The sequence below is a fragment of the Botrytis fragariae genome (genome assembly GCF_013461495.1).
Source record: "Botrytis fragariae strain BVB16 chromosome Unknown tig00000037, whole genome shotgun sequence".
NCBI lineage: Eukaryota > Fungi > Ascomycota > Leotiomycetes > Helotiales > Sclerotiniaceae > Botrytis > Botrytis fragariae.
Window position 1 is genome coordinate 707,904 of NW_023500990.1, and position 18,766 is coordinate 726,669.

The window sequence follows — 18,766 nt, forward strand, 5'->3', positions numbered from 1 at the left end:
TATAGTCCAGACAAGATAATCAAGCCGCGAATCTCCAATGTTACATGTTGAGATTGTGGTATGGTCCAACCGGTCTATCCTGGCTAGACGGTCTGTCTACGTAATTCTAGAGGTCCTTGTTCCTGAAAATCCATGAGAAGGGGTTGATATGCTATTATGGATCTACCCGCCAAAAATGGCCTTGGCCTTAAACTTTCTTTATCAGATAGATATAGAGGTTCGTTTGTAGGTTTTATTTCTTCTAGAATTCTTTTTTATTTCATCTCTATCTGCTTTTACATCTTCCCTCACTATCTTTCTCTTGTATCTCAGTCTGCTTTTTCATTTCTCAAGATACCCATTTACTCGTTCTCTGAATAAATCATCTATTCAACTTGCTATACAATATCATTCTTTCACACACAAATCACATCACATCTTTTCACAATGGCGAACTCACGTCTCTACACACCAAAACCTATCACGGATATCTTCACTGCAGACACCGATATCAACCGTCGCAACTGCCGCCGTACAGTACCTATGAAAGTTCTCATCCTCGGTCTGGGTAGAACCGGAACTGCATGTTCGTACTCTCTTCACCTAGACTTACCCTCTTAGTAAAATACTGACAAACCCCCAGCAATGAGAGCAGCAATGCGCGAATTAGGCTACGTAGACACCTACCACATGATGTCAGCCAGTATCGAGAATCCTCCCGACTGTCTCCTCTGGCGCGATGCCTTCGACGCCAAATACCACAACGGCCCCGCCTTCACCCGCGCAGACTGGGATCAGCTCCTCGGCCACTGCCAAGCTGTTTGCGATTGGCCTGCCGTTGCTTTCGCGCCCGAACTCATCGCCGCATACCCAGAAGCTAAAATCATCCTCACAAACCGCGATGTCGATTCCTGGCACGCATCTACCCTCAAGACTGTCAACTGGCGCGTCAAGGATTGGGAGCTTGAGAAGTTGAAGGGCTGGAGTTGGGCCGCCAGCATGTATAAACCCATGTTGCAGGAATTCTTCGATTGTTTCTTCAAAGGCGATTTTGAGAACCAAGGGAAACAAATCTATACCGAACATTATGAGAATGTCAGGAACATTGTCAAGGCTATGGGTCCAGCCGGCGAGGGAAGATTATTGGAATACAAGATCACGGATGGATGGGAAAATTTGTGCGAGTTCTTGGGAGAGACAGTTCCTAAGGATAGACCATTCCCTAGGGTGAACGATAACAATGATTTTATTGATCGTTCGAGGTGGAGAAACAGATGTCAATTGATGAACGTCTTATTCAGGTATTTCTGTATTGTGGTTGGTTGCGCTTTGGCATATGTTTGCTTGATGCGGATTTGGAACATGTTGTAGATGAAGAGGGATGATGGAGGGGTAGCGGGGAGACTTCGGAGTGAAGGATAGGAGAGACTTCGGAAAAGAAGATAGGAGCTACGAGCAGGTAAAAAAATCGGGACTGGGAAAACGGCTTGTATATCTTTACATCAAGCATCATCATTGGGTTTTTGGGTTCTGGCTAGAACAATGTACACACATACATACAGTACAGGCTTGTCTGGTATGTTTCTAGCATTTTATTTTGTTGGGTCATTATTTGTTTTCTGTATATAAGTGGTAGCATACCTATATCCCACCTTTCGAGGTCGTTTTCCATTTATTCTTTTAAAATAAGGAAATTTGCTTCGATGTTTAAATTGTCTCATTTTAGATATCTTTTTGGTAAATATTATATCTTGCCGTTCGGTGTAGAATTTGTGTGATACATAGGTGCTTGTACGCTAATAATTAGCACAAATATCTTCGCTTCGGAACACTGAATTTCTCAGGTCCGACCAAAGTCAATATTTGATAAATACACTCCGTACTACACAAATCAACCATCAGCATTTTAGCATTAGCATCACAACAACGGATCCATGCATCCATCACTCATGCATTAGGAGAACCTCGGATCTTATAAAAAGGTATAAAGCCCGCCCCGAACTGCAAAATTCTGACAAGTGGACACACAACATAACATCACCTATCCTTAATCGTAATAACCTAGGGTAAACCTAGAAAGGTAATGGAAAAGATCGATAAGATAAGATGTGAATCAATTCTCGGGCCCGAGAAAATACGAGAACGCCTCCGACGTCAATTTCAATCTCAATGATGAATCATAGACTGCATAATTGATCACATCCGAATGGACCATAAACTATGTACATATATACCTACATACATATCTTCCCAATCAAGTATACACATCGTCCATCCTCATCCCTATCCCCATCCCCCATCTCAAAAACCATACCCATATCCAGATTCATACTTACTATCATATTCACGCGCATACCCATCCAACAAAATCGCATACTCCATATCCTCCCGCCAAGATGACGCGGCCAGAGGACGAATAACACAACATACTAAACCAACAAGAGCTCACGATTCGTATTTCCTGGTGTTTCGTCTGTGCTTTTCACATGCGTAAGTCGTTCTGTTTTGGGCATGGATTTTCATTGCGTGCGGTGTCTGTGTTGGGGGTAATTATAATGGGGTATGGGTGTAGGATAGGATAGGATGTGCGATTGCAGTCGATGTTGGGCCCTTGATGGTAAGGGGTGTGGTTCACAGTGTATTGGATAAACAGCGTTGGAATAAAACAGTGCACCAAGTGCGCAGGTTTGAATTATATCGTTATTTGAATTCATCTTCAAACAGGTATCTATGTAAATATATGCAATGGTATCTCCAGCTCTCTCCCTTTGAAGCGATGACTATACAAACAAGTGAAACTTCGAAAAAAGATGTGTCCTATATACAGAAACAAATTCTCAGCCAAAACTCCCCCCATATGTTCCCAATGATATTCGCCCCTTCCCAAAACCCATGCGCTACCCAGATAACAATGGAACCCCCAAACCCCTAGGCCTCCATCTCAACAAACTAGCACCCCTTTTCCTTCTCCTCCAAATCATCGCTTCTCTGATTCCCACCACCAGCCCAGTCACCCCCGCAAACGCCATTAATGTGAGCAATGGCCAACTACTCGACCCCTCTAATCTCACTGGCTTCAATGACCAAATCTGCATACCGGTATTAGCATTAAAGATTTTTGAAGTCTAACAAAAGAGATGAGTCAGCCTTACCTGTTCCAAATTTACGTCCAGAGAAGAACTTACCCCCAATAACTCTTCCTCTCCCGTGACGTTATTGTAGCTTCCTATTCCCTTCACTCTCAAGTATCTCGGATACAAACGATGAATTTCGAACTCCGTCTCAAAACTAGTTTTGTCGGCATAATCCAAAGTCTTCCACTCTTCCTCTTCTGCTTCAGACTCATCGGCTCCTTGTAATAACCATCTCGTGACTTCCGTTGCGCCATTCCAGCTCACGTAAAAGCTCAACCAATCGTCTCCATTAGTCAATATTCGTACGTCAGGGTCAGTCGTGGGCCATCCATGCCAATCGAATTTAAAGGTGCGATATGATTGGACTTCTCCAGCACCATAACGACTTTGTGGTCCGAAGTGTACATCACAAATCGCGGTTCCATTGGGGTCGTATTCAGTGAATGCGCCTGTGTTTCCATAACCCATGATTACATGCCCATCTTCGAGCATTTGGAAATTTCCTTGTGAGATAGCGTGTACACCCTTGGGATTCATGTATTCACGAATCACTTCTACCGTCATGTTAATTTCATCGAGCGAGACGAGGAGTCCACGTGTAGCATTTCCGGGATGAGCATCATCTCCTGCGTTATCGAACAGAGAAATGGCGGTACGATTGTGACGCCAGCGAGCATCATGTTGATATGCGAAATTAGTGGCTAGACCACCGGAGAGATCCGTGAACATGTTTTTCTTGCCTCCTAAAATCCAAATGATATCCCCATTTGTCCCATTTATGTAGGTGAGGGAATGGAAATATCTGCTGGAAATAAGATAATTGCCTTTGGAATCCTTGTCGATACTGTTTATGTGAAAGAAGTCGAAAGCTGAGTTTACTCCTCCATTTCCCGCTGGCATTTCTCTATATGTATCGGAGATAGGATAATGATCTGCCGCTCTCCATTGAAAAAGGAGCTCTCCGGAGGCCAAATCAATTTCCTGTATAACACAATCCCAAACATATCCTTGTGGTATCCCAACGTATGATAAATCGGCTACAACAACGTCGTAAATGGTAATCAAGGCTGTACCATTTTCGGTGATGGTGAAGTCGTGTAGATCGCCTGCGAGACCGTTCGCTGCAACGACGTGGTGAACCTCCTTGTAGTTTTTGTTGAGCTGCGCAAAGTTAGTTTGAGCAAAGACTTACAAACACGAGACAACTTGTACTGACCATATAATAAGTTCCCGCACCATGTCCCTGCACAGCATCTGTTCCAGCCCAGAATGTCAAATACTTTTCTCCCATGTATTCCTGTACCTGAAGATTGTAGACTTGATCATAACCTCCCTTGGTCCAGATTAAATTTCCCGCTGAATCCAAAATCATTGCACCCGGTTCACTGACAGAACTCCCGCGAGGACTAAATACCCAATACAAATCGTTCCGGCATAATGAGCTCGACCGTAAAATGTTCAAACGCGGGGAAACGACATCGGTTGACATGTAGGTACGGATTGGATAAGACCCATAGCTGCCAGCATCAAAAGCATCATCGCCGTGAAGAGCGCCCAACTCAGCAGCAGCGAGGACGGGTAAGAAGGAGGTGAGAAGAGAAAACAATAATAATACTTTCAACCCCATGGTAACCTGATGGAAAAGAAACAAAAGCATGGAAAGAAGTGTGACATTTGCTCATGAAAGTATGGAAAAGAACGAATAATGATACACAAGGGGAAGTGATCGGATCAAAACCTACTAGGATATAGAGGGCAACCGGCAAGCAGAAATACTTTACTCCATAGTAGCATGAAAAGCCGGACAGGTCCTACTGTGTGTATGTGGGTCCGAAGGGTGATTAGAACTTTTGTTTATTGCGAAGTGGGAGTCAGACCTTAGAACTCAGGAGCTGCAAAGCTTGGATCCTGTTGTGTGAAGGAAGACATAATGCCATACGTCAGGTAGTAGTCTTGAGGGTGGCGCGTATAGAATCGCGTACAAGGGCTAGTAGTTTAGTAGAAAGGAACATGATTGAGGTACAGCGCACAGCGTACTCCGTAGATATACGCATGCATGATAGCAATTGGAAATTCGTAATGGGTTTCTCGGAAATGTCATATTAGGAGTAGCGTTGGGTGGAATATAGATGTTGATGTATGGAAATGTGGTCCTGGGATGCGAGTGTATGTGCACTGGGAAGGCAAGGAAATGTGAAGGAAAAACTTCTAGAAAGCAAACAGGGGGACATGAACACGGTGGAGCCAATTACGACGCGCCAAGACTTTCTCGGATGGGCGCTTGTCTTTTCGCGCTTCTAATGACTGCCATTGATCAAGGCCGTAGGTGTATATCAAGTACCTCTGGGTAATCAATTTGATGTATGAAGCTCCTCCACACAAATTACAGATGTCTATCAATAGAAGAAACAGGATTAAGCATAGAAGCGTGGTTTGATATCCTCCACATCCTTATTCAATGCTCAGACAACGCTGCCCATCGTTTCACATAAAAGCATCTTTGGGATTGAATAAATTAGTACCTCTTTACGACAAATTGTAACGGATACGCGTCAAATGATCGTCGTGAATAACATCCCCGATAATTGGAATTCAAGAAGTGGAAGGTTCCTTGTTTCTCGATCCCGGAAGCAACTACTATCATTTGAATTGAGATGTTCAACTTCCACAAATTGCCCTTTTCACGTTAGATGTGCAAGAGGTGTGTCTTTATTATTACCCATGACTACTAGGTACCGCTATGCTCCAGCGCATGGGGTTACAGTGGAGATTCTTTTCTGCCAAAATTTTAGTGCCGCGTAAACACTGACTACTGAGGACTAATAAGCATTGAACATTGGAACACCAGCCAACCCTGGAACTTCTTCCCGATTATCTGTGACACTTTCATTACCTTGCTACTGACTTACACTAACATCAATCCTTGCTTATCTGGGTTTTCTTATGCTTATCCCTATTTGAGTCGGACGAATATCAACCAAGAACTCTTGGGTGCTGATCCAAAAAAAGAAGAAACAAGCCGAGAACCAAAGGCCTTTGCGAAAATGCAGAACCATGGGAGGCTTGGAGAGTTGGTTTTAGGATTCGGGAACTTGGGTTCTCAGGTGGATCACAAAGGCAACCAACCATTTTCTTGCTCTCTGAAGCCTCACCTAAAGAGTACAAAGCTATGGGGCAAGCTTAATTTTGAAATTGATGATGATGTATATCCCATACGCAAACATTTTCACACTACTAGCAAGGATAAAGTAAGTATAGAGTGAAGGGAATTTCAGACTGTCCACGAGGAAGAAGTTTAATAACAATAACCTCCGAGTAGAGGAGGGAGTCCGAAACGGTTGATTGATGAAGATCGAATAACAGGATTTCTTTTCTACTACTTTTGGCATGTACTTTCCTTCTTTGATCCATCTTTTCTTTCCGTTCTATCCTTTCTTCACATTCATTTGATAGCTTGGCACAATTCTGGACCGAGCCGCTCCATTATTTCCCATCCAACATATTTCTCTGCTCTGGTTTGCTTGTTGACTTGTACCATCCGAATTTTGGCTTGTTGATTCTTTTCTTCTGTATTTTGGGGGTTCCGTTTCATTTCATCATCGTTTGTCAATTTTTGTTTGAAAATTAATGACTATGTCGGAGAAAACCAATATCCAACACCTTTATGGTCGCCGGCCTTGCCCGAGCATAGAGGAGGGGTAAGTGGCTTTCATCGCAGACACACCTCTCTCGTACCTCCATCCCCACGTGAGGTCTTGGATTCACGACCTAGTACTGCCTCTGAGCCCGATTCAGAAGCATCTGGTCCCAAACCACAAGCAGTGACATGGATGTCACTACCTCGGAAAGATCAATTAGCCATCCTCTTCTTCTCTAGATTGGTAGATTTCTTACAAATTGCTTCATTGCAAGCTTACATGTTCTATCAGTTGAAGAGCTTTGATCCTGGCTTGTCTGATGCTGCTATTTCGTCACAGGCGGGATCCTGCAAGGGTGTTTCACTGGAGCTCAGGTCTGTACTGCGGTGCTTTGGGGTAAAGCCGCTGATACCTGGGGGAGGAAGATGGTTCTCATGATTGGGTTGGTTGGAACAGCCATCTCATGTATGGGATATGGGTTTTCGACGACGTTTTGGCAAGCGGCTTTGTTTCGTGCCTTTGGTGGTGCTATCAATGGTACTGTTGGAATAATGTTAGTTCATAGATTCTTCATTTTTAAATTCACAATAGCTAAACCTTCTCAATTAGACGTACCATGGTTGCAGAGTTTACCAAAGAGAAGAAATACCAATCTCGGGCGTTTTTGCTCTTACCTATGAGTTTCAATGTGGCTGGTATATTGGGTCCAGGTATGTCTATATATGTATTGGATCAATCACATCATCATGTACTAATATTGCTCATAGTTATGGGTGGATTACTTGCAGATCCAGCAATGACACTCCCTGGTCTTTTCGGTGACCAAGCTGCATTCGGATTCGAATGGCTTAAATCATATCCCTATGCTCTTCCTGGTATTCTCAATGCCGTCTTCTTAGCAACTACCGGCGTCATCGTATTCTTGGGTCTAGAAGAGGTACGTGCTCTTGACGTGGGATACATCTTCATGTCCCCACCCCCGTATATACGGATACGGATACTAACCTGTGGCTTCATCTTAGACTCTTCCTTCGGCACGTGGCCAATTTGATTACGGAATTAATTTGATGAATCGGATTAAACAATCAATAGGGTTTGGAACTATTGTTGCCCCGATTGATTACTCTCATCTTGAGACCTCAACTGATAGCCTCGAGAACTTCGAACCTAAATCAATTACTCGTCCCACCACAAATAAATTACCCTTTAATCGCATCTGGACCAAAAACGTAATCTTTACCTTGATTACCGGCGCATTCTTTGATTTCCATCTTGGAGCTTTCACAAATATCTGGTCACTTTTCCTCTCTACTCCGCGACCTACTTCAAACGATTCACGATCTCTTCCCTTTGTATTCACCGGAGGTCTCGGTATGCCTGCCGCAACAGTCGGCTTTGCAACATCCATTCTCGGCGTCCTTGGCATGGCTCTACAAGTTCTTCTTTATCCACCTGTGCACGCAAGACTTGGTACTCTCCTTTGCTTTCGATTTTTCCTAATTTTGTTCCCCATCGCTTATTTCGTTGCTCCATATTTGGCTGTATTGCCTTCCAGTACTCTGGCGCCGGCGCCTGCTGCCGGGCCTGCGATCTGGATTGGCATTTTCTTTGTACTTTTGCTTGCTGTTTCAGCGAGAACTTTCACGCTTCCTGCTACGATTATCTTATTGAACAATTGCTCGCCCCATCCTTCTGTTCTGGGTACGATACACGGAATTGGACAATCGGTCTCAGCGGGCTTCCGAACGGTGGGACCGGTGGTAGGTGGAATTTGGTACGGACAGGGGCTGGAGAAGGGAGTAGTCGGATGGGCATGGTGGGAAACGGCAGTGGTGGCTGCGGCGGGATGTGTAACAGCTATGTGGGTTTATGAGGGAAGTGGACATGAAATTTTCTTGGAAGGCGAGGAAGATGATATGGAGGAGGTGGAAATGCAAGGGCTGATGAGAGATAATCAGAGAGAAAGAGAAGAGGGAGTTTTTGCTGAGAGGCAGGGGTTGATGGGACAGATGGGTGGAAGTACCAGCTTGGATCTGAGAGATTTGGTGGATGATGAGGTGGAACGGGGAGCGATGGCTGGAGGTAGTAAAGGGGTTAGTCTGGAGGTTAGAAGGAGCTTGGCTCTGAAGTAAGGTGGTGATTTCGGATGGCTGGGAGAGGGCTGGCGTACAGGCGTTTGTGATTGGGTATCATGGGAATAAATACCACATATTTGTGCTGAGCATCAAAAGGTCGGATAGGCGGATGGCGAATCAATCTGTTATTGAATTATCTATAAAAAGTTCTTACACGAAAACATATTTCTCAATTCCTATTCTATGTATCTTTTCCGAGCAGTGCGGCCAACTGAATCCATATGCGCACACCCTACGGACAACTGTCAGAATTGACGAGATTTCCTCAAGCATTGATGATTTCAAAGCAACTGATTCAATAACATTATACTTCTGGCTAGATGAGACTTTAAACAAAGGCTGCAGTATGGGATAAAATGCTTTGATTGAAGTTGTGTGTTGAAGTGATATAGTGAGATACACATACAACATGGAGATCAAGAGGTTTGAAAGACATTCGAAAGGGTAATCCTCGGAACTGTCGGGAAGTTTGAAATCTTGTTCCGACGTCATCTCTCAATCTTTTACTTTTTCACCAAATTCAACTAAATTCATACAGTAATACTTTTGATTTTGATTTCTATCAATTGTATCTCTACGGTAAGGAAATCTCATTTCATTTCATCATTATTCATGCTTCTGAAGATTCTCAAGAAGAAAGAGAGAGAAGATTTGCTTCTTGAATTTGCTTTCTCTCCTTCATTGGCAAGAGCTTTCTCAGTCAATCATCCCATATTATTCATCGAGTCCATCAATCCATCAATCCGTTCATCTACTAAGACCACCACGCTTCAATTTCTAATCAACCTTCAAGTGATCCAGCAACAAAGAAAGTAAATACAAAAGAAAGGCAAAAGGAGAGTCAGTGAAAGCTCAATGAGAAGTGTCTCTGTTTGAATCTACCAACGCCTTTGATGCTTCACCGCAGTGATCATGTAGTTATGACTTCGTTATCATTACGCCAGCAAATACTTCACATCCATCCCCCAAAACCATTGTCATTGTCAACACGTTGGATTGAAGTTCCTGCATTTGTTGAAGTGTAAGAGATGTCATGGGTAGCATCTGTAACCGTGCCTGGTACGGGTGCTCTCGCAAACGGAAACCTGCTTTCGAGCTCTGCCCTTCTTTCAATACTTCTTCTTCTAGCTTTCTTCACGGATTCGTTATAGAGTCTCAGTTGTTCATTTCCACCAAAGATACCGGAGATGCTTGCAGTTACGTGGGCTTTTTGACGACCCTCGAGCATTGCCAAGGCGTTGTCGCGTTCTGCGACAGTACGCAAAGTATCGGCTTCTACCGGGGAAGGCGGGATGGCATTATACGCACGATTTCTAGTTCCAGTAGCGGCATTAGAGGTTGGTTCGATCCATTGCTTTGGACTATTATCAACGCTGCCATTTGGAGTTGCATTGGGCGAAGTAGAGTTGTTTGAGGGAGTAGAGAATCGTGATGGCGGTTCGACCCATGCCTTTGCTGGTGTTGTAGCCGAGTCGTTCTGAGCCTGGGGGAGTGCGGGCGCGATAACTTGTGAATTGCTGCCATGTGGCCATGCTGTAGTTGGCGTAGAAGGGGATGCGACTGCTCCATGAAGATCAGAACTTTGGTTTGACAGATGACCGTCAAAATTTGACCATCGTGGCAATGAGGAATTATCAATGCTCTTTTTAACATTTGAAGGTTCCGACCCAGACGAAGCATGTCCAGTGGCATCTCTTCCATATAGCTTGAGATCTCTATCTGGAGACTTTGGTGGAATCGGAGGCGCGATAGAAGTGCCATTCTCGATCTGCGATTGTTGTACTGTCGGAACTCCATTCTCAGATAATTTAGGATCGCCTGGAAGTTCAGCTGGCCGAGGACTGGTGACAAACTGCAACTCATGCTCATAAGATCTTACAGGTCGTGATGGTGTTGAAGAAACTGGTACTGCAGCTCCCATCATCGCTTGTTTGATAGCACTAGTGCCCAAGGTCATCTTGTCACCGAAAGGCCAAGACGGCCACAATTTCTTGTCCGTCAAGCCCAATGTGTCTAAGACACTCACACGATCCTGTCTTGAATTGCGTGCTTGGCATGAAACTCTATTTCCTGTGTTTATGCATTGGTTATGTCCATCATAAACATTTCCTTGTCTTAATGCCGGGGGGTTCGACGCGTTATTGCTTTTCTTCTTCAAACTTCTTCGGCGTAACCACCATACCAGTAAACCAAGCGCAGAAATAGCGAGGATGGCGCCGACGATCGCAGGCACTATAATTGCCACAATTGGAATCGACTTACGGGCATTATTGCCTGGTGGAGTTGATGTTGATGTACTAGCTGCTACTGTCGACGATGATGTTTTAGAAGAGGTCGGTGTAATACTTGGCTTGCTTGTTGAACTCATCGACCGAGTGGAAGATGACATTGGCCCAGTACTTTTGTCAATAGTGCTTGAGCTAATAGATTCGACAGTGCTTGAGCCACCAGTCTCAACAGTGTTTGAGCTATCAGTTGTCTGTGGGATAGGAAGGCTCGTAGTGCTGGTTGATAACGTTGCAAGAGTTGCAGCAACTGATGGAAGGTATGTAGGGTATGCAAATTGAGTCGCAGTTCCTCTTATCGGAGACTCATTTTCTGGATAGACTGTATAAATAACGATCAGTGCAGAAGTCAAGGTGACGGGAATCTGGTCAGCTGGTGTCACAAACTACAAAATTTGTTAGCACCGAACGCATTGGTTTGGCCTCGTGAGAAACATACCTCTGAGGATGTTACGACAATAGGAGTGGGTGAGACGGTAGTATACGATGTAAGAGTGAGAACATTGATGCTTATACTCGAACTTGAGCCATCTGCCATGCTCAAAAAAGAACATAGGCAGATGATCAAAATCGTCAACATAACGTGCAGATGTCGCACCTTGATACTGGAGAGCAGATGGTACCGAGTTTTATTGAGCTCCTAAGAAGTACAAGGTGTCGTTGACGTGTGGTGAAGAACAGAAAGGATCAACCGGCAGAATGCGACCACTTGAAAGTGATGAACTTCGGCAAGGTGAATAAAGTGATATAAGAGCGCAGCCGAAATCGATTGTATTCGAGAAAAGATTTGTGATGATTTCAAGAGTATGGAAAATAAGAAAGCTATGATTCTGGACCGCAGCCTTATGGAATTGATGAAAAGTCCAGGCCTCTGGTCAAGGTCAATAAAGAGTTGATGTGTGAATTTCAAATTGTAAATCAATATTATTTTGAGATTGTGGGAAGTTCAAAATCAAATCGAGCTAACTCTTTTGGACAGGCTAGAGTCTCGGCATTGAAGAAAGATAGGTTCCTCAAGAGTTTGAGTGATGCTGCTCGAGGTTTGATTTTGTTGTTATCAAAAGTTCATTCAAATCGCATATGTTACTTGGGAACTTTAGTTCAAAGAGATGATGGTGGATGTGTGCATTTGATTCCTGTGGATATCCAGATGTCTTCAAACTCCAGTTGTATATATGAGACCAGCTGTGAATGATCTCCAAGAATGCAATTGTACCCTTACTTTGAGTTATGTTGTGTTTGGTAATGCAAAGGTTGGTGAGATTGAAAACAACTTGGAACAGAAGATATGCTCAGAATTTAGATTCACTCCCCTTGACATACATGTGATAAGATGGAATCTGATCTGTGAATCAGCGACTTACAGTTTTCATGAAGTGATATGAGCAGATGATAGAAGGAATTCTTAATGACCTTGGGAACTCTGTACTTTGGACTTTGTCAAAGTGTTCAAGTCATCTGCTTGCTTGCTTGAAGATCACAAAATTCTGATGTCCTGGTGTCCTGGTTTTCTGGTGTTGGAGATTCCTGTTTCTCCTTGAGCTTCCTTCAATGTGGAGATGATGGATGAAGCTTGTGTCGTTATATTTTTGATTTTCTTGTAACCCTTTTCCATCTGGTGAAGTGTGAGTGTATGAGCTGGTTGATTGAGTAATGGGTTTCTTAAATTCCAGCTCTCCACAAAATGAAATTCACTTTGATGAACAAACTTCTCAAGTTTGTTGGTAAACCTAGGAATCTGCCTGGGTGTGAATGTGTGAGGTTCCACAAATTCTTTATTGAATTTGCAAAGAAGATGAGAGGGGAATGCGCTCTAAGAAGCTGCTTTGGGACATTCAGGGATAACATACCATAGAGATATCCAGGATCTGTAATATTCGGAGCACTATCCGGCTACACCAAGGACTCGAGGGCGTAGGAACAGATTGTAGAGGTTTGGCGATCGATGAGTATATATGTATCACGACGGAAGAGGTACAACTGGTTATGCAAAATCGCGGTCCTTAAAACCAAGTACCTGATGTGGAGTCATTAGAGTGAATGTCATTGCAGTAGTCGAGCTCCCTTATTCTTTTCTTTTACATCTCAATCTATGGTCTTATCCGACTTGTGAAGCGGGAAATTGCGAGATACATGGTAGCATCAAGAAGTCTATCCAGATATTCTGCATCAATTTGACTCCATGTTAGTATTAAAATAAGCATGAATGATCGTATCTTCTGTGATGATTTAATTTCATCGATGAACTGGGACATTGTTCCTTTTATCTTCACACCTGTTCCAAAACCGACATGCCGTGAAAACATAAACTACCAGGGTGGAATTTCAATTCGGTTATTCATCGATTTCCCCTTATTTTGCGATGATGAGAACGAATGCTACGACAGCGCTGATCGGTAGGTATAGATTTATCAGAAGAGTGAAGCGTCCAGAATTCATCGGATTTCTCTGGTTTACCTACCCAGAGTTACTTCAAGGACATGTATCATTTATCTAACACGTTCTCTGACAAGAATTGAAATTTTAATCGTATGTATCATTTGCAAGTAACGAACTTCAATCTTTATCTCCAAGCCGCTCCAAATTCTGGAAAGCGACGTCCAAATGCAAGGCAGCATGCTTCAAGTGCCTATTTCAAAAAAAAGGAAAGGAAACGCATCTTATTACATATACACACCGGTCCCCTCCCCTTTACTCACTCTTAGCTTTTCCCTCCTCTCTTCTCCTCACCACCTCCAAGAATTCCCCCACAACCCCCTTATAATCCATACTTCGATACGGCTCGAACCACTCATTCCACGACCCTTTCCATCCCCTATCCTTCGATTTCCTCCTGGCTTCCACCCCTAATTCCTCACAAAGTAAATCACAAAGATCCTGTACCTCTGCTCCCACATTCGGTTCGATAATCCCCGCTCGTCGATATCTCCACTTCATAAATGCATTTGCCCGCGCGGTATCGAGATCCATCGTCAATTTGTCACTGAATACTTTATCAATCTCGGGTGCGTGCATGTTCTCGAGATAGGCAATACTCCATAGCGAAGAAAGTTCAGCATAGGTTGGGATTTGAGGGATGCTAGGACGCCGAGAAAAACAATAGATCGATCGTTGCGGGTAGCTAGGGTGGTGGGAACTGATTGACGATAGAGATGATATGGTGTGTGGTCTGGCGGAGATTCATAAGTCTTAGGTGGGTTGGAAAGGAAAGGAAAGGTTTTATGGACCCATTGATCGGCTTCGAGATCGAGCTCTTTCCAATATTCCTTCAGAGCGGGAGGTTCCGAACCAAACGGGATTGGAAGATCAAGCTCAAGACGCGTTTCGGGCTTGAAGAATTTGGAAAAAGTCAAATTCCATCCAGTGGCAAATACTATTGCGTCCGTAGTAAGATGAGTACCGTTATCGAGAGTGACACTGTTGGAATTAACCTTGGATATATGCGTGCGTTGGACATCTATAAGTATTCCTTCATTCAACTTTTCGAACAAGGTACTCCCTTCTTGGAGGAAGGAAGGTGCAGATGTCGACCAAAAGAGACTGTGTTTCATTAGTAAATTAAAGTAAGTTTCACCGCTCCACAAATTTCTTACTGTTGTAAATCAGGTGCGATTTTTTTAGCATTCTCGCTCTGTTCATAAAGACCTTTCAACATATAGTGAGAAGCCCATTCCCAATATTTTCCAATCAACCAGATACCGGGCCAAAAGAGACCACTGTGTAAGAGCCAATACCAAAATCCGTGAGTTCTCAATAGACATGGAACCGTCAGACCTGCCCATCTGGAGAATGCAATGGCAGCGGTATGTACTCCTCCTGATCTTGCTTGTATAAGCATTCCTGGACCAGCACCACCTTCTCGTATCAACCAAGTAACTTTCTTTCCCGCAGTTGCGCATAAATTGACGACTTCCGCAGCCGATTTATTACCCCCTACTACAGTTACATGTTTGATTTTGTCGGCAGTAAGTTCGGCATGTCGAGCACCAAGATATAGAGAGTGAAACACAGGACCATTGAATTGACTCGTATCGAGATCCGGCATTTTTGGATCTGAAGATGGTCCACTTGCTACGATCAATTTATCACACTTGAGAAACTCCTTTTCTTTTCCTTTTGTCTGCACTTCTAGACTCCACCTCTTCACGCCATCAGTTCCATTTTCAGGGATCGCCGAAAAGACCTTCGTATTAAGGCGGAGGTGTTCATCGATGCCAAATCTCTTGGAGAACTTGCGAAGGTATTCACCCACTTTGTGACCGGGAATTATCTTCCACATTTCCAACTCCGGATCTTCATCCATACACATGTCGGAAAATTCATAGCACCCAACGGGACTATCGGCAATGAGTCCAGGATAGCTTCGTTCAATACTCCAGACTCCGCCGATGCTGCTGTCAGAGTCAATTACAGTCAGTTTGATGTTGGGTTTGAGCTGTAGGTACGTCCTAGCGGCTGCAACACCCTGCCATCCTGCACCAATAATGATGACATTATGGTCGTCTGCGGTATGTTTTTCTGGGGCCATGATTCCGTAGCAAAGTCAATTGCAGAAAATGATGTGGGATTGAGTGATTCTCATGTATGCCCGACAAATCCAATAAATTCGAGGATAATCTCCATCTTTTCATTACAGTTATACGATACCATTTCCTTCTAAAAAATCTCGGTAAATGGGAGTGGTAGAACAATGGTAAGGAACAATAAGAGGTAAATGCCACGCGGTACGAGTACGAGACTGTTCGTTTTGTTATTAGAAAATAAAGAACAAAAATTTATTGATGCCTCTGTCTATATGTTCCTTTGTTTTTCGGAACTCGATCTTGACAAATTTGTCCAGCTTGATTTTGGTTGAAGCTATTCGACCTGGAGACAATTCGGTTCACAAAGGTCCCGGGATTCATACCCAGCATCAGTATTTAATCAAGCCAGTCTCACTTGCTGTGTGACATATGTAGCCATAATGCGCCCTTTGATACCCCTTATTCGAATTCATTTATATGTGTTCCAACAAATCGGAAGGGGATAAAATGAAGAAGCGCAGTGCCGAGCAAACCGTATATCTTTTCAACAAGGTGAGTCTAGAATTGAATAAGGGGTAATGTAGAATTGTCCATCGACCCATTCCAGTTCCATTCTTAATCATTATTTTTCGACGCTTCAAGTTTCCTTGAACAAGGACCAAGCACTGACAGAATCAACTCCTTCATCAAGATTCAAGGCCGCCTCCAAATGCGCATCCACGATCGAGTTATAGCTACGATTCCCCATGAATTTCGCACTCAGGGAATAAACACACAGTCCCAATTTTCAATGTCGTGATAGGTCCGGCAGATTGCAGTAGCATCGCAGTTTTGAGATTTTGGCATTAATTTGGCTAGTGATCTGTAGTTTGGTAAATTGCGGCGAAGTAAGCTTTTGTGCGTCCACTATACTCTGCAGATTCGATTGGGTACCTCCAAGAATAGATGCACTATATACAGCAGCTCCTCTCTTGAAAGTTACACTCTCTTCCGGGATATTGGTATGACCTATCGAAAGGCCGGCTCTTGCGCAAGCCCGCCTCAACATATCTTTCAATTCCTTTTAAACCCTTTCGCCTCCCCCCACCTCCTAACTTTACCATCCAAATCCATCCCGACAAACCCCCAAACCACACTCGTCCCCCATGTAACCAACGTATCCAACACCCAATTCCCTCTCCTACTACCTCCCCATGCGCAAGCTCTCATCATACTTCCCAGCCAACCCACCGTAATCAGATATTCTCCTCTTTCCAAGCCCCTAATCGCATTTCTCGCGACTTCATCTGGTGTCTGTATCGGATCCGTTTCCTCCAATAAATGTGTGATTTCCGGTTTACCTTGATTCTCGATCTCCAATCCCGGGCTAGCTATTGTACCTGGGAAAATTGTGTGAATTTGTGGAGGATTAGGATACAGTAGAACTTCTTGATATAAAGTATCGCTCAAACTTTTGATCGCAGCCTTGGTCGGTGAATATGGTGTATAACCCACGACGGAATAGAAAGCCAAAACGCTACTGGTGAAGATCAAATGTCGGTCTTTCTTTTCGGCGTTGGGGTGGAGAGCCAGGATTTCAAAACGCAATGAGCCATGTCTGCACAAGACCAATAGTTTATGTCCATTTGTGTGCGAAGTTTCTGGGGAGTCGTATCGAGGAAGAAGCCGGGGGTAGAAGTGCCTGCGATGCACCAAACAATGTCAGGAGGGCTAGAAGAATTGAATTTAGTGGCTTCTTCGAGAATGCGTGCGGCTTCAGTGGGAATAGAGACGTCGGCGGAAATATAATGGAAAGATTGCGTTGGCGGGGAGAGAGCTGCGGCCTGTGAAGTGTTAGTTGAGCTCATCTAAAAGCCCTTGCTCTTGCATTTGTTCCTTCTGCCAGTTCCCCCTCGAACCTCCAATGGTATCCAGATATCTCTTCTCCTCGATTCTCTTCAATTCCTAATTCCACCCCAATCTCCACTGCCCCTCTTCGAAGAAACGGAAAACATAAAAGAACACACCTTAATTTCCACCATAGCCTTCTCCAATTTTTCAACGTTTCTCGCAACAATTATCACACTTGCCCCCTTTTTTGCCAATTGAATCGCAACACTCTTTCCCATTCCTTCCGAGGCGCCGGTCAAGAGAACTGTCTATCGAGACGAGGTGTTAGCACATCTATACAAACATGAAGCACCCGGCCAGCGAAGATAAAACAATTGATCATACCTTCCCTTTCACCAAGAACTTATTTCCTCCCAGCCCAAATATACCCATAATGCCCGGTGCAAAGGCCGCGAGGCCCAGTACCAATGCTGCAATGGTCCAGTAACTAAGCATCGACATGACTGATTGCTCGAATTAGTATTGAAGTCGGAAGGGAAGCCGTTGAACGGGGTCGTGTCGTCGCGTATGAATTTTGGCGTTTAAGATAAGCTAACGATAAGAGACAGGGGTATACACGTGGTATTATTAGTAGGAGGGGAGCCCCCGAAGATCATCATTGATTAGTGCAGGAACGTGGATTTCTGTAAGACCTAATCATTATAGGGGCCATAAGGCTGTGATGTGCAGACGATCTTCGTCATGACAGAATTCATTGCGTGTATATATATTGATATTTGTATATCTGGGGCAACTACATACGTCGGGAGTTTTACAGTTTGAAGAACTCTACAATCATTGTCACTTTTGTACTGGTAAGTCGGATCAAAAATTTATGATAATGTTACTTTACTGCAGATGGCAGTTGGCCAGTGGACTACCCTTTGCGACCTATTCCTAATACATCTTTATCCTCATCCTTTCCAAGCAAGCCTGCTGGATCATGATTTTGACCTTGATATGAAGCCCCAATGCTTTTAAACTCAGCATGCCTAAAAGATAAGCATATACTCAAGTACTATAACCATGTCCCTTTAAAGAGCGATTTAGATGCCACTATATGCGCCCAGCCTTGTATACGCAGAATGAGACCAAAAAATAAAAACAACATCCACGAACGCCGCTTCCTCGACCATGGTAACGCCTGTATCAATTCATTTCGGAAACGCCTTTTGTCCATATATTGGGTATCATCCTTCCCCC

At 43.9% G+C, this 18,766-nt stretch overlaps 7 protein-coding genes across 7 annotated transcripts; 3 read left to right on the forward strand and 4 right to left on the reverse strand.

Annotated features, from left to right (window-relative positions):
* Positions 1–426: 426 nt before the first annotated feature.
* On the forward strand, positions 427–1,350 carry Bfra_011553 (putative nad dependent epimerase dehydratase protein; the record flags this gene model as incomplete). Its single annotated transcript, XM_037341880.1, has 2 exons — positions 427–565; positions 623–1,350. The coding sequence occupies 2 exons, from the start codon at positions 427–429 to the stop codon at positions 1,348–1,350; spliced, it is 867 nt and encodes a 288-aa protein (XP_037194737.1).
* A 1,526-nt stretch (positions 1,351–2,876) lies between these two features.
* Bfra_011554 (uncharacterized protein) lies at positions 2,877–4,740 on the reverse strand (the record flags this gene model as incomplete). Its single annotated transcript, XM_037341881.1, has 3 exons — positions 2,877–3,104; positions 3,165–4,274; positions 4,330–4,740. The coding sequence occupies 3 exons, from the start codon at positions 4,738–4,740 to the stop codon at positions 2,877–2,879; spliced, it is 1,749 nt and encodes a 582-aa protein (XP_037194738.1).
* A 1,094-nt stretch (positions 4,741–5,834) lies between these two features.
* On the forward strand, positions 5,835–6,455 carry Bfra_011555 (uncharacterized protein; the record flags this gene model as incomplete). The annotated part of the gene is given in 3 exon segments (XM_037341882.1): positions 5,835–5,911; positions 5,941–6,361; positions 6,372–6,455. 3 exon segments carry the CDS (start codon positions 5,835–5,837, stop codon positions 6,453–6,455), a joined length of 582 nt encoding a protein of 193 aa, XP_037194739.1.
* A 291-nt stretch (positions 6,456–6,746) lies between these two features.
* Bfra_011556 (putative mfs transporter protein) lies at positions 6,747–8,883 on the forward strand (the record flags this gene model as incomplete). Its single annotated transcript, XM_037341883.1, is given in 6 exon segments — positions 6,747–6,811; positions 6,832–7,108; positions 7,126–7,304; positions 7,361–7,461; positions 7,519–7,688; positions 7,774–8,883. 6 exon segments carry the CDS (start codon positions 6,747–6,749, stop codon positions 8,881–8,883), a joined length of 1,902 nt encoding a protein of 633 aa, XP_037194740.1.
* Positions 8,884–9,838: 955 nt separating this feature from the next.
* Bfra_011557 (uncharacterized protein) lies at positions 9,839–11,709 on the reverse strand (the record flags this gene model as incomplete). The annotated part of the gene is made up of 2 exons (XM_037341884.1): positions 9,839–11,557; positions 11,611–11,709. The coding sequence occupies 2 exons, from the start codon at positions 11,707–11,709 to the stop codon at positions 9,839–9,841; spliced, it is 1,818 nt and encodes a 605-aa protein (XP_037194741.1).
* A 2,153-nt stretch (positions 11,710–13,862) lies between these two features.
* Bfra_011558 (putative flavin-binding monooxygenase-like protein) lies at positions 13,863–15,699 on the reverse strand (the record flags this gene model as incomplete). Its single annotated transcript, XM_037341885.1, has 3 exons — positions 13,863–14,189; positions 14,270–14,711; positions 14,765–15,699. 3 exons carry the CDS (start codon positions 15,697–15,699, stop codon positions 13,863–13,865), a joined length of 1,704 nt encoding a protein of 567 aa, XP_037194742.1.
* Positions 15,700–16,747: 1,048 nt separating this feature from the next.
* On the reverse strand, positions 16,748–18,025 carry Bfra_011559 (putative 3-ketodihydrosphingosine reductase tsc10 protein; the record flags this gene model as incomplete). Its single annotated transcript, XM_037341886.1, is given in 4 exon segments — positions 16,748–17,375; positions 17,387–17,517; positions 17,701–17,832; positions 17,909–18,025. 4 exon segments carry the CDS (start codon positions 18,023–18,025, stop codon positions 16,748–16,750), a joined length of 1,008 nt encoding a protein of 335 aa, XP_037194743.1.
* Positions 18,026–18,766: the final 741 nt, after the last annotated feature.